Consider the following 15,752-nt stretch of genomic DNA (forward strand, 5'->3'; position numbering starts at 1 on the left):
ATGAGCCAGGCTAAATATTGGCCAGTGAAAAGACGCCCTCTTCTTGCACGGACGGGACGTGCAGGTTATTCCAAGAGGAGCACAGAGAATCATTTATGTCTCTCTCGCTCTCTTTCTCTCTCCCCTCGCCGTGGATCTGAGTTCAGCCAATCTGCGCGCAGTGACGCAGAGTGAAAGGCTGGATTTTGCCTTGACTTCACCATCATATTTAACACCCTCACTTGCTCCGAGGCGTGCTTCTTCTTCTTCCCCCCCCCCACCTCCTCCGTTTATCCAGCTGCACGCCCCGAAGGTGTCTCAGCGCTCTCCTTCGTCTTGTTACCTGTTCAGACAGAGCCGCCTGCGTTGAGAATTGTTAACCCACGGAGAGCTGATTTTTTTTTTCCGGATAAGTGCGCGTCGACCACTTGCGGGGACTTTGCCTTTAAAAAAAAAAAAAGAAAAGAAAAAAGCTTGGTAGTGAAGAGACGAGCTTTTGGGTGTTTCTTCTTTCTTTTCTTTTTTTCTACGTGCTGCGCGCGGACGTTGGACCGACGCGCGTCTCCGGACCTCCCCGTTTAACGGATCCTTATTAGGTTCCGCGTTTTTGGCCCGATGTGTTTGGAGAGCAGCCGCGTGACGACGATGTGGTTTGCGCAAATCGACCGTTGGTCTGAACCCACTCGACCCGGTCCACCTGGACGCTCGCTGATGAACCTTTGAACAATCTGCACAAAGCTCGAGGGGTGGAGGGGGGAAAACCCCCTCCAAAACCACCAACAGGACTCGGATGCTGAACCCACGACGCTTGAACACTGAATCCTCTACTCAAGACGGCAAGTGAAGATGGGTCATTGGTCTTTAATGTATATTTCATTAGACTGGCGTCCAGTCTGATTAACATCATCAGCGATGTAGTCAGCCTGTGCATATGCGTGCTCATCATCTGCAGTAAATACTCACATCTGCTCAAAAGGGAGACCATGAAGATGATCCTCCTGCGGAAATTCAGAGTTTTCATCCTGATGGTGTTCCTGGTGGCGTGCTCCATGCACATCATGATAGACTTGCTGCCCAAGCTGGAGAGGCAAGGCGCGGGAGGCTGCTCCTGCTCGAACGCGCCCAGCGAGGAGCCCCGCAGCTGGGCCAAGCAAGGCTGGCCCAACAAGCACACGCTGCGCATACTGCAGGACTTCAGCAACGAGCCCAGCGCCTCCAACGTCTCGTCCCATTCCCTGGAGAAGGGCCCCGCTGCCGGAGACAAGTCTCAGGGTGGGATCAGGAGGCCGGAGCACTACGCCCAACGCGGAGACAGGAAGAGGCAGTACATCCAGGACGCGCCGGTCAGCAAGAACACGCCGGCCAAGGGTTCGAGGCTGGCCGCCCTCTATGAGCACCCTTTGTATAAAAGGTCCTTGCCTACGCTCACAGACGAGGATACGCTTTTCAACGTCAACACGGACATCCGGTTTGATCCCAAAGCAGCGGAGCAGGACTGGTTAAGTATACTGTATATATTTTTTAAATTTATAATCATGAATCCCAAGTAAGAAAGTTGCCGCCTTTGCAAGACAGCACACTGATACACAGGACGGGTTCAGGGTTTGAATCTCACCCCCAGTCTTCCCGGTTGGAGTTTGCATGATTCCTGATGGTCCCTCAAACATGACTCCACAAACATGCATTTGATATCTGTGAAGAAAATCTGGAAACTCGTTCTAGCCAGGAATGAAAATAACAAATCCATTGAGCAGGAAATATGAAGTAAACCAGTTTTAGTTGCTTTCATGGACCAGAAAAAGTGATGTGACGGCCGTGATCTGGCCCCCGGGCCTTGCGTTTGACACCTGTGCTCAAAATTGTCCATAGGTGTGAATGACTGCCTGATAGAAAACGGAAGGATGGATTTATTTCACATATGAAGCTACGATACTCTACTTCAGTGTGTGCCGGATTGTGCAATCTCATTTGTTTGGCTTCTGTGCAACAACTGTCAAAAGAAAAAAAAAAACAACAACAACAACCTGACAATCCTTTCACACAGGAATGGCGAAGGAAATCCCGAAGAGTTCAGCCCGACCGGAGAGCTGACGGCCGACTCCTATCCCAACTGGCTGCGCTTCCACATCGGGATTAATCGTTACGAGCTCTACTCCAGACACAACCCCGTCATCGACGCTCTGCTGAAGGATCTCGTCAACCAGAGGATCACCAGCGTGGGTGAGTGGCAACCTTCCACGGTTGGAGCTTTCACGTTGTACCAGTGTTTTTGGCACCTTGCTGCTAGCGGGAACGAAAACTGACTTGCTGCAGTCTGCCGATTTGCTTCGTGGAAGGGACAGAGCAGTAATGTAACGGGAGGAGCACAATGCAACAACTACCATGGCTTCTTTTTAGCCACATAGAATTCTTTCCGTTGTTGCCTCCTTGTTTGTTTTCATTTCATTCACGAAAGGCCCCAAATGAGACTTGGACAAGTACAGTGTGTAAATGCTAATAGACTCTTTCATGCACCCTGGAACCTGATAACATGTTCAGCCCTCCACTGTAGTGACCGCTGTCCCTGAAAGGGTTAAAAGACAATCAAATGTGTCCGGAACTTTTCCTACAAGTGCTTCAATATTTTGTTCTAGTTCCTTTTGGGGGGTTTTTCTTATCAGTGATAACACTGATAGCAGACATGTGACTAGCTTGCGCAATGACTTCACCCCTTCTCAGTCCATTTGCGGTCCAATGTTGAATAAAGCCTCTGAATTTTTGTTCAATTCGTTTCATATTGTCCTTTTGGCCAAAAATCCGAAAAATGGGCGGAGCTTGTATGTCCATTTCTGACCGTGTGTTTGACTGCAATCTTGGAGTGGGAGGAGCAGAAGCAGGAGGAGGAAGCGGCGGCTGCTAAAGTGACAGTCAAATGCGGTCCTCACCGTCACAAGCGGTGACATTGTGAACACACTCGAGCGCACACGCAAGGATGCATCAAGACTTAAGCCGCCCGCAGGCTTTGTCATACGACACGAGCCGAGTCTGATCAGCCAAAGGCCAAATCGACTCTCCTACGGTGTCAAAAGCGCCACGGAAGAATGCATTAAGCCTGGAAGAGCAATGGCAAATCTCCCCACAGCTAGTGGCCGCGGTTTGATTTCCGATCAAATGCTTTTTGATCGACAAGTCACGATGTCAATCAGGCACTCCGCAGAGAGCTGAAAAGTAGACACCTGACAGAGCTCGTGTTTTGTTTTTTTTCCAAATTCAGAAGGGATTGTCTTCCTGTTTGGCTCAGTCTTGTTCCCAAATTCCAGGAGTGCTTCTTGCCTCAGGTCGCTCACGCTGCAGTAACTCTTCAAGGGGAATTGCCAGATTCTAGGCTCGGAGAAAGCTCCAAGTGGCCTTTGGCAAAGACGAAGAACTTACCTGGGAGTTTTGCATGAAGCGGTACAAAAGCCACATTCTCGGGACGACTTGGGGAATTATTTTTTTTCCCCCCTCTCTGCTCCAATTTCTGACTGGGTGTTGCGTGATTTCCTCTCCCTCTTACTTTCTAACTCCCTGCTTGGGTGGATTGAAGGAAGGCGCATTCTAGACAGTTAAATACATGGTGACTCAGTAATTACAGAGCCGTGACACAGGCCGGGGGCACAACACCAACACAAGCCAACGGCACTGTGTTATTATCCGAATTTACGGATAGCAACGCTTGCATTTATCATACACCAGCGAGTTTTTATGTTTTTCATCGGTGGAAAACTAAGCAAAGGCGTCAAAAATACGGCGATACCGCAAAAAAGAGCCAGACAAATAATAAATTTTTTTTTAGCTGTGGATGTTTATCCGTTCGTATGAGCGTAAAATCATGATATCGTGCCACGACGACTTGCAATTCATTTGCATCACAACAAGCAGAGGACTTGTAAAAGTCTGCACACCCCCTGTTCAAATGCCAAATCCTTTTGGTGGCTTGCTGAACTGAGGTCTCGTTGCGTATGCTCCAGACCTCGCTCAACGCAGGGGCTGCTGGATTACGAGCATTTTAAATCATTTCTATGGGGGGAGGGGGAAATTACATACAGAGATACAGTGGATCCCTTCTGGCATTGGTGGCAGATTTTTTGTTAATATTTTTCTTTTGGAATTTGTTTTTAGGAGTCAAATTGGAGGTTTATCCACCCATTTTTTTTCAAGAATTTTCAAACAATTTGGAGTCTTCAACTTAACCTCACATGCTTGTTTTTGGAGCGAACCACTACGCTACCGCGCCACTCTTGATTCAATATATACAACGAAATTAAATCATTGATTCTGAAGGTTGTTCTTTAGCCCGAGGCCTTCCGAACCCGAGCTTTGCAATCGATCAGCGCTGAGGAGAAATAACAAGAAAGGAAAGTCACTTATTTTGCTTTTTGGAACACAGCGTCATGTTCAGGGGGGGGGGGGGGGGGGGGGGGGACATGACACACACACACACACACACACACACAGACAAGCACATGTTGGAATTTCATGATATTTAGTTTTCATGTTTACCTTTCTATCCTAAAAAAAAAAAAATCTAATTTGAAAAAAATCTAACATGAATCGTGTTATGACGAATATTCATATGACACACGTGTTGGGCATTTTGTTGTGATGCTTCTTCAAGGCTACTTTTGATGAAAACAGGCTTTGCCTCTGCTTTGTTTATGCATCAAAAATCAGTGAAGCCCCGCGGGCAAAAAAAAAAAAAAATGCATCGTTTTTCTTATCATGCTTTAAGAGGTTTATTAAGCTTTGTTTAATTTGTGCAGCTTTATGAGGAAAGCTTTTCAGAAAACAGCTGAAACAGAGGCTTTGGGTGATAGGGAGCTTAACGGAATTAAGTCGGTTGTCGTTTTGTTTACCTGTTATTTACACAAAAAAAAAAATCAACTCATTGGATTAAATTGAACCAGTTATTTCTTTATCTATTTTTCAGAATGCATTCATTAAAGCCCAATTATCAGCTTGACGACAAATGATAATTTGAATGTGCAAAGTTCAACTAAGCTGAGCTTGTCAATAATTTCATATCAATATTTTATTTATGCTTTTTTTGTTTGCTTGCTTTTTTACTCCAACAGCGATGAAATCTGGAGGCACTCAACTCAAGCTCATTATGACCTTCCAGAACTATGGACAAGCTCTCTTCAAACCCATGAAGTAAGCTTTTTTTTTTTAACCTACTTGTCCTTCAAAAATATGTTGGATGGATTTAGAAGTGCACTGTTCCCTTTCCGTTTCACTGTCAATGTTTTGACCTCAAATGCTTTGAATATTTGACATCTTTTGCCATCGCTTTTGTGTTGCTTTAAACTTGAACCGTGTTTGGATTTCGAGTGAACCGCGGTGGATTTTGATTGAGCAGTTGAGTTGCATCGAAGGCAAGCCCCCCGACATCAAAATTTCTCTTCATTTTGAGAACTTGATGACTTATTCCCAATAGGTGTGAATGCGAATGATTGTCTAATATGAGCAAATAGACTGACGGAAAGTGTGGCGGGCGTGCTGAAGCCGATCCCAGCTAGCTTCGGGCAGTAGGTGGGGGGACACCCAGAACCGGTCGCCAGCCAATCGCAGGGCACACTTAAAACGAACAACCATTCGCACTCACAATCACACCTCGAAACAATTTAGTGGGTTCCATTAATCTGCCATTCATGTTTTTTGGGAATGCGGAAGGAAAACTGAGTACCCGGGGAAAACCCACGCAGGCACGACATGTTGAAGATGGCCGTTATCTTGACGCAGCTTCACGATGCCTTCAAGGTTCCGCTCGTATGGAACGGCGGATTGACTCCAAGTGAATGAAAAAGCCGCTGAAAGAAATGACTTAATGCGATCTCGCGATCCGCCTGTGATGGACAATTTAACAGCCGCTTTTTAGCGCTAATGCCCCATAATAAGTGTACTTTTTGGCTTAGCGCCCAGTCGGAGTTGAAAGCTGCAGCCTTTCAGGCGTCACTCTCATACCGAACGTGCGATGGTGTCATATTTTATTTCTCATTGCGTTTTCCCAAACTAGTCCTCTGTCATTTTGCCGCACGTGACAAGCGCGGAGCTTTTTGCCTTTTAACTCATTCGGTACCAACCAATTCTGGACCAAGTCTGAAAAGACGTTTAAAAACGTCTTTGGGAGTGAATGAGTTAATTGCAGATCCACTTCTCCTTTTGAGGCATATTCCTCCCTTCTATTGAAAAACTCTGACAGGTGAACCGCCCATAAAGAAGTGATCGAGAATGAAACAAATACCTTTTTTGTTTTCCTTTTCGCCCAACGGGGGGCCTCCCGCACAACCGGTTGGCTTAACTTGTTAGGATAAGTAAAGCCGAGCCGCTTCTCGACAAAGTGGAAAGTTTGATGAATTCACATTAGCCTTTCTCCACGGCGTCACCTCGAGATAACACATCCCGAGAGAAGTACTCTTTGCTCCTAATCCTTCCTCAATTTGTGGATTTAAATGTCACCCCGTCTTTTTGTGATGATGATTGTAATTTAATTGCGGGTTAATAGCGTCCTACAAGGGCCTCATGTTTGGCCCCCCAGTTTGTCAGCATACAGAGCGGGGTTAAGCCCGCGCTTGATAGGTAGCGGCGGCGTTTCTGAGATGATGGTAATTACTGCTTCAGTCGTATGACACTAAGTCAGGCCCAGCCCACCGAGCCTGAAATCGCACTGACGGGCCGGGACGACGAGTGATGAGGAACGGAATGGGAAAGGGGTGAGGTGAGGAGTGCAGAAAAAAAAAGCCTCTGGTAAATGGGTAATAAATATTGATTAAACTTGTTCAGTGAAAATTAATGTCCTCTAAATTTGACACACCACAAAAAAATTTTTGTTTCCACCTCTGCCAAATTGAAATTTTAAAAAACTGCCAAGTATATGAACTAGGGCTCAGCATCTTTTGTCTGCCGACACATATCGACGTGTACGAGCTGTGACAATGCAACTACTTCCCAGAATCCCTCTGTGACAACGAGGCGCTCTATAGCTGCCATGGCGGCGTGAAGCTCCTGTCCGCATATGCCGGCTGTCACTTTGTCAGGAAAAATCTAAAAGCAACACTTCAGGAAACAAAAAACTAAATGGAAACTAAAATGGAAAAAAAACAATTGTGAATGAAATAAAATAAAAATTCACTGAGAATGGAGAATCGGACTTTACTTTAACTCCGCAACACTTAGGGACCTTTATTATATTGCTTTTATTGTATTATTTATTTTTTAATCTTGGCGCCATGAAATTTTGCACGTTCAGAAACACATCATATATGTTATAGTTAACAAAGCTAAAACTAAGCCTAAAACTAAACAGAATTTAAAAAAAAAAACTAACAAACAAACCCGCTCTCAAAACTAATTAAAAATAACGGAATCAAACGAAAAAAAAAAAGTCAAAATAAATTAGAACCCTGCTTTTCCCACTGCTGCAAATGCTGGATGACAAATTGGACGAAATGTGGCGTTATGGCTCGGACACAAATCTGTTGCTTAACAGTCGTGTTTGTCGTAACTGTGTGATGTTTGATCATCCCGAGGACCAAAGGCAGGCAGAGAGGAAGGAAGGGGTGTGTGTGTGTGTATGTGTGTTGGCTATTCTCTCCCCAGCCCCCACTGCCAATCCCGCTCGGATGCACTTGACTTGAATGAAATAGGGCAAACCATGATAACGTGTGTGTGTGTGTGTGTGTGCACTCATTTGGCCCGGGATCAAGGTCTTGCCAGATTTGCGCGCTCATTCCCGCCATTTCCATCATCCACACGCCTCCTCATCTCCTCGGCCGCCGTCTACTTTGATTCGGCGTGTCCCAGAGACGGACGGATGCGTCACACGTGCCCGCCGTCAGCCTGGAAGTCGACCACATGGTGTCTGGGGTGATCCTATCGATCCGACCATCCGTATCTGTAGATAACGACCCGCGACTATACTATCCACCACCAGCCGCTGTCTTGCACTCGGTTTTCTGTCCTTAACATTTTGGCTCAAAAACACACGTGCAGGAATCAATCGGGGAGGGGGTGGGGGGGGGGGGCTGTGTATATTGACACTAGCTGTATTTTCCTTTACTTTTTGGATTTGCTTTGTCAAACAAGGTGCAGGAACTACTTTTTCCCTGCAATGGTTCATTTGTGTGTCTCGTGCAGGCTGTGTTTTTATTGCTCTTTGATTGGTTGATTGTTTCTTAAAGCACTCGAGTCAAAGTGGAATGCACGACTTTGATTTGTTGATTCTAGTTTGCAGAAACACGGCAACAACTTTGGCACGTCGAACCACGTCCGTGACGAGTTTCCCTTTGACAAAAAAAGAAAAAGGAAAAAAAAAACAACAACAACAGCCAGAGAGCATCAAAAATACAGCAAAGGTTCGGACGTGCATGAGGCGTAAATGAGGAAGAGGCTATCTGGCTTCATCTGTGGGGAAATATTGTCAGTCCAGACCAATTTCTAGCCCAATGTCTTGACTTCACTTTCTGTCTCAGCAAGTAGTTGTTTACTGGTTTTAAGTTTAAGTTTACTGGTGTGTGTGTGTGTTGCATCAGGTGTTCAGTATGTATCACGGTTTTCACAGTTTTGGATTCAAATTAGGGCCGCGCTGTTTTGGCTGGAGGCGGGGGGGGGGGGGGGGGGGGAGAGACGTTCTAGCTGATGATGTCAACGAGGACTCCGCCCGATGACATTGTGTCTGCATGCGCTGTGGCTTCTCCAAACATCCAAGCCGGCTAAACGAATGACACACACTGGATCATGTTTTTTTGTGGTAATGTTTTACACAACCGGAAAAAAATGGTTATTATTTTCATAAGAATTATTATTATTGCCGTATGCTATTCTAGGCAAAATGCTCGCTCGCCGCCCACTTCATGCAGCATATGTGTCCTATCCAACGCAAAAACGATAATTGCTGATTTGTTTTTCCTTTAGTTTTAACCGTGGTGCTATTTGTCGATTTGGGTCATATTTAATTACCAAGAGTGCCACGTAGTTTTATCTGAGATTGTACTCAACGATGCTCTCGATCTTGACTTTAATTTGTCATTCAATTTGCTTTTTCCGCTTCGTCCGGGCCTCTGTTCTCCGCACCAATGGCGGCTTTATGCCGAAGTTATTTGGGGAAGAGTTGATTGTAATATTCACGCTGAAATTAGCGTGGGGATCACACAAAGCCCATTAGATGATGAGTGCAGATGATCGAGGGGAAGGAGGCGGGGGGAACGGCCCGATGATTGATGTAATGATGGTGTGGCGCTCCTTCCTGCTCTCCCACTTAATTGTCGCGCTTGCCAATCAGCCGGCACGCTTAGTCTCATCCCAATCGATGGGAGTATTCTCATGAGACCCGCCGGCTGGATCTCCCGATTGGCCGATCCATAATTGTGCCGGATCGGGGACCGTGAGTCATCTTTGATTGAAGCTGCGGGCGGAGACGGGAGGCGACATAATGCCGCCGAGTTTGTGTCAATAATGTCTCGACAAAGGCGTGAATAATAGCCTGAAGGAAATGTCTGTGTTAAATGCGCGTTATCAGTGAGAAATAGTGCACGCGGCATACGGGAAGTGATGCTACGGCCTCTGCGGGAGACGGAAGAATGACATTTGCCGACATACGTGAGTTCAAAGTTGCGAAGACCTTTGCCAGACTTTCGTAAACGGTTTTACTGGTCGCAAACAGTGTTTTGCTCCGGCAAGTTTTGAAAATGATCGAAATGTCTTTGCGACAACCCGTGTGCTGCCGCGCGTACCTTTGAGGGGCGTGGCCTAGTGAGTGACATCAGAGAGTCGGAATCGGGCTGTCAAGGATGTCAAGTTTCATGTTCCAGTGATTTACTTGAGAAAGAAATAGCTCCGTGAAATTGTTTTGAATTTGTTTTAGCGTTTTTTTCATTTCGGATACAGCCCCCCCCCCCTCCGTCCCCACCCCTCCAACTGTTTGCCATCATGTCGACTTGTTTACTGCGCAATCAAGTTTTCACAAGGTCCTCCGTGTGTACGGTTTGACTTTGAGTCAGGAAGCAAAAGGATGAACCGCCTGGAGACAAGTCATTCAGAGCGTCGCTGATGGCCACTCCGGTTTGAACTTCACAGATGGGGGGGTTGGGGGGTCGTCGTGGAGGTACAAACTGCACGCTTGCGATGTACACATCGCAAACCGGCGCAAGGCATAGAAGAAACACGCAGCTGCGCTCAGCCGTGGCATCAAACATTTCATCCTGAGGATAAAAATAATAACGTGAATTAGCACGAGTACGATGTATCGCCGAATCAGAATAGCTTGAAAATTACAAGCCATTCAACCACTCTCGGATTCATATTTTGAGGGGGGGGGGGGGGGGGGTTGCGTTAAGTGTTCCATCGGGTGTTTTTCTGAAAATGATCTTTAAGTAGAGTAAGAATCAAATTGGTAAAAGCTCCTTAGCGAGCGGCGGAGCGATTATGAACAATCCAATTGCGCCTTCAGGCTTCATGAGTTGCCCCGCCCCCACTGCTCAACCAGACCGCTTTTTGCACCGCTTTGATTTATGAACTCATCGTCAGAACGATCATCAATAACGACAGCATCAATAACTTGAGTGGAGCCGTCTTTGATTCGAATAACATTTTACCGAGCCAAGTATTGTTCATCTAACGAAGTGCACCTTAGACGTGCGTAGCAGCACAGTAAAGACCGAGAGCACAATAACCTTGAAAAGCAGCGGCACTATTAAGGCGCACGTAGAATAAGCGCTCTTCTTTTGTCGGAATTCCCACTCCAATTTCGCATCCGTTCCACCCGTGATCATTTTTCTTGCGTTGAGATGAGTGTGACGGCAAAGGGCAACAGTGCACGGTCGCTAAGGAAGATTATACTGGGACGGTAGAACTGGCGGGGAAAGGACAGCTTGTGCCTAAACAAGTCTGCGGTCGTAATCTGTTAATGTTTTGTTGGCGGGATGCCATTGGCAGTATTCGGCGGGCATAGTGATTTTTTCTTTTTATTTTTTTGGTAGCTAACAGTAAGTCAGAGGGATTTTGCACACTAATGCATTCTAACACAGTGTTGCTTATAAGCTCAATCATTAACGTAAAAAAATAAAATAAAAATAAAAGAAATCAAATACAGTGATCCTTCGCTATTTCGCGATTCGTTTATCGTGGCTTCAGTGCATCGCGGATTTTTTCCAAACATATTCATTAAAAAAAATTATTTGTTTTTCATATAGATGTAGTACAGTACTGTATATGTTGTTCTATGTGACTCACTGTTGTTTTGCTGACTTTTGCAGCTTCTCGCGGACCGTTTGCTGACTTTTTGCGGACTTAAAAAAAATAAATAATTTTTTATGTTTACTGTATTTTGTTATTCATAAACTAACCTAACTTATGCATGTTTAAATCTATTAGTATACAGCAATAAGTCATGTTAATTATTTCAAAATGTACTTCTACATGCATGTATACCATTAAATTTGGCTTTATAAATATTATGTACATGTACCTATGTGGAGGGGGGGGGGGTGTCGCTACTTCACAAACCGTGAATAAAAATAAGAACCAAAACACTACTTAGATGAAAGGATGCAAAAAAAAAATAAATACTATGGCGCAAAATCACAAGACGTCTCGAAAAATGGCACTTGGAACAATCCGAACTTTCGTTGCCGGGGAAACGTATCGCTCTGTATTTATGGCCGTCTCAAAGTCAAAGCTAATTCCACGCGGCAGGACTGGGAATGCCTTAAAAGGCCGTTATCGCTCCGACGCCCCCTTCAGGTAAATTGTTATCAGCGTTAAATTCTTCCGCTGGAGGAACGATAAGACGGCGTTGCAGCCAGCAAGAAACGACCAGCCAGCGTTCCCATCTGCATATCAAAGCTTCTGCCAGATTTTCCACTGCCATCTGCGCGCGAGCTCACGCGCGCCTTCTGGGTTGGAGGTTCATCTGACGATGACCCCGGGAAAAAAAAACAAAAAAAAAACACCCTTTTGGAAACACATTTATCAGGTTGTTCAAAACAATACCTGTTTGTTCCTGCAGGGTATTGCTTGAAACTGGCTTCTTTGTCGCCTTTTGTTGACATGACATGCGCGCGTGTTAAATGTTGACGCAGTACTGTGATCGGTGTGGAGAAAAAAAAAAAAAAGCTTCCTGGAAAAGCACCGAGCGGGAATACGAACGCTGATTTTATTATTTTATTTTTTGTGACATCTGTACTTTCCCCAACTTGGACTTGTAACAAGCAGGTCTGTTTTCACGAATGACTGTTTAAGAGTTTTAAATCTAGGTGTCGTTTGTTCTTTGTTTTCAATTCAGTGAAAAAAAAAAATCATTACGCATACGCTCCAAAAACCCGATTCAAGAGTTGGCTTTTCTCACGTCTGTCAGCTTGTCGATTGGCTTTGGGTGAGCTGTCAGTCAAAGGCGTCTTTTTCCCGGCTGTCTGGATGCGGCGCACTTCAGCAGTTGATACGCCATTGATTCATTTGGCCCCGTCCCGACATGCGAGAAGCGCACTCCGCTGTTGCCTGACTGAAGAGGCGCTTTCTCTTTGTCTTCCCAAATTCAATCGACAAACGGCAGCCGGCTCGCAGTCACGTGTTGTTGTGTAGTCTGAGTCATGTGTTGACTGCACGGATGCCAAACAGGATATTCATCACGCTCAAAAAAACCAAAACATTCACCATGAATTGTGACATAGACGTGGAAATGCTGCGTTTTTGAGTCTTGAGGCTCCGAATGCACGTCATAAGTGAACCACAAAAACAGGGTGCGATTGTCAAGGAAGAAGCGAGAAAGAGAAGACAAGAAATAAAAAAAGAAAGTATCGTAAAATAAATTTTTAGTTCGATTCCGTTATCTTTAATTAGTTTTGAGAGCGGATTTGTTTGTTAGTTTTTTTTTTTTTAATTCAATTCAGTTTAGTTTGAGGCTTAGTTTTAGCTTTGTTAACTATCGCATATATGACATGTTTTTGAACATGTTCAAAATTTCATGGCGACAAGATTAAAAATTAAATAATACAACAAAAATAAAATAAAGAATTCGTCACATGAACAAACACGGCAGATTTAGTGGTGAAACTGTGTTTTTGTTTTTTTTATGTTGTTTTCTTTGGAAGGAGGCGTCGGAGAGCAGCCACAGCTCATGTAACAACAGACCGTCTCTTTTATCCGATACCACGAGGGCAGACTGTTTTCGTTTTAACAGAAGTATGCTGCATTTTAGAGCGTGGCGTTGGCTGACGCGCAAGCGCTAGCCAAGCTTTATCCTGTGAGCTTCATTCGTCGTGGCTTCACGCTCTTGATCGAACTGCACGAAGAAACCTGTCCGTTTCGTGTCAGGGAAATCACTTTGTGCCTGGTTGTTAATTGGCAAGGAATGAAGCATGCGAGCATTCCCGATTGTCTGCCTTGATTCGAGATCTTTAGACTTTTTTTTTTTTTTGTTTGTTTTTTCCAAGACATTTTTCTCATTCCGTTAGCTTGGCCTCGTAGCATCTGGACATTCGGCCCTAATGAGCCTCTCCCCTGACGTGTCAACAGCATCTGTTCCACGCAGCTGCATTTTGCCCTGCACTCGATTGAAGTCCGGCGCTTTCCTCTTGTGTCTGCCTATTGCCCCCCCCCCAACCCCCCGTGCTTCACTCTGCCAAGACAGAGGAGAAGAAAAGGGCTGTGCAGTCAAAACAAGTGATGCAAGCCACCTCTGATGAGGCGATTAAAAAAAAAAAAAAGCAAATGCAAGTCTCAACTTGAGCCCATGAGTCACACGGGAGCATGGCAAGTTCGTTTTTTTTTTTTTCATCTCTTTTCTTATTCTTCGCTGTTACGCATCAAACCGAGCAAGGTCTCATATTTCCCATCCCGAAGTAGCTGAATAGCCTCTCGGTTAGTGCAGTTTTAACCCTCACCTACTCTTCATTTTCCATCCGCGCTCAGGATGTGCCGAGTCCCTTTTTTTTTTTAGTCTATCCTCATGATTGTCCAAATCCAATTTATAAACTTGCTTTACTACGGCCGCATGTAAAACAGCTGATTGTGCGTCAACCTAAATCATGTTCTAAGTCGGTTGGATGGAAACAGGAAACGTCGTCTGCGGATTGTACAGTCATTTCCCCCCTGACGCCGAGTCATAAAGTGACGGTTTTACATTTATATTAGACCATAAATGCCCATTAGATGTGTGCATAATGATAAAAAAAGAAAAGGGAAGTTATTAGCATTTCGGGCCCATCGCATCCCTATACCATCCCTGCCGTTCCCCTGATTATTAACTCATTCACTCCCAAAGACGTTTTTAAACGTCTTTTCAGACTTGGTCTAGAATTGGCTGGTACTGAATGATTTAATGTCAGTGCGGTCTGGATAAAGAAAAGACCATATGTTTAGGATTCACCAAAAAGGATTACGGTTTGTTGTTGTTTTGCAAAAAAAAAAAAAAAAAAAAAAAAGAAGGGAGAAGGGAATAGGAGAGTCGGAGAGGAAAAGTGACTTTCGCATTGTTAGGCCTGCCGAGGAGAAAGCGGATTGGCAAAGTGGCGCGGATTAGCGCGCGGGCACGTTCGGCCATCCCCGCTGCGAGTGTGACGCTGCGCCGCGTATCCAGTTAACTCAGTGTAGGGGGATAATGTTTGTCCGGCGCTTATTCAAATATGAGCTTTGGAGCCTAAACACAAGCTGGCCTAAAAAAAAAAAAAAAAACCCCCAATAATAATAATTAAACATTCGCCTTCCTTGGACCAGTGGGCGGGGATGTTATCTGCTCATTACATAAGGCATTATCAGTTGCTCCTGCGTACAGATTTGTGTGTGATGCTACTTTCTGTTTTTGTGACTCCCAAGAGGTCGTAGAATGCAGCCAAGAGAGGAATCATCAACTTCTCTGACAGGCCTATTAACTCATTTACTCCCAAAGACGTTTTTAAACGTCTTTTCAGACTTGGTCTAGAATTGGCTTGTACTGAATGATTACTTGGGAATAAATATTCCCGCCAACTTGATCCCGCAATAGGAAACGCTCCCATCACGGTGTGGGTCTTGGTCGAAACTAAGAAGTCGACGCATTTGTCATCGAGCGCAAAAATCTCGAAGACGAACATGTTTGAGGAGGATTACGCCGGTTCCTTCCACAGCGAGGAAAACTGCACGCCAGTTGTTGTTGCCTGTTGTCCGTTCGCCCAGTTGGCAGTCGCGCCTGAAACCGCCGTGCTTCTTTTCCCTTCTGTCCGTCATATTTGAGGTATGTCTCACTCGCGCGGGACTCGAGAGACAGAAACGCTTCCAATTTTCTGCTTGGGATTATTAAATAAGATTCTCATGCGGGTTTCGCGGCCAGCATGCCGACCTCGATGTCGGCAGATTTTGCTTCGAGGTTTCACCGATGGCCTTCTCGGGCGGCGTTGTACGTGTTCTCCCTCCGCACTTGTGTGGGCTTTCTCAGGCAAGGTCTTCCGACTTCCTCCCACGTGCGGCTCGCTCATGACCTGGACGGGATCAAGCGGAGTGGAAAATGGATGGACGGATGTTGTCTTCTCCTTCTCTTTTTTCGCCACGCGTCGTTCCGCTTATTTTGTCCTCCGGCCTGTTATTGTCGCGACAAAATGCAAATCCCCCCCCCACCCCGCTCCCAATATCCCGCAACCCCTTGCTGTCATCTTCAGGGCTAAGGCCGCTCCTCTCCCTCTTCGACATCAGCATTCTCGCGACGCTCACATCCCCGGGAAATGTTCACATCCGTCATAAATCGCCGGCCCTCTCGCAAAATGTGTTTTCTCTGCTCATAAAAGCCT

The 15,752-nt window shown here is 45.5% G+C and overlaps 1 protein-coding gene across 1 annotated transcript in view; it reads left to right on the forward strand.

Annotated features, from left to right (window-relative positions):
- Positions 1–226: 226 nt before the first annotated feature.
- fam20cb (FAM20C golgi associated secretory pathway kinase b) overlaps positions 227–15,752 on the forward strand; it is a 37,775-nt gene continuing 22,249 nt past the window's right edge. Inside the window, exons 1-3 of the mRNA XM_086099375.1 lie at positions 227–1,477; positions 2,024–2,199; positions 5,073–5,151. Of these exons, the coding sequence (XP_085955501.1) occupies positions 963–1,477; positions 2,024–2,199; positions 5,073–5,151 (770 nt within the window). The 5' untranslated portion in view covers positions 227–962. The remainder of the gene's footprint in view (positions 1,478–2,023; positions 2,200–5,072; positions 5,152–15,752) is intronic.

This window comes from Hippocampus guttulatus, chromosome 19, assembly GCF_054856545.1.
Source record: "Hippocampus guttulatus isolate MCC_2025c chromosome 19, RoL_Hgut_1.0, whole genome shotgun sequence".
NCBI classification, from domain to species: Eukaryota; Metazoa; Chordata; class Actinopteri; order Syngnathiformes; family Syngnathidae; genus Hippocampus; species Hippocampus guttulatus.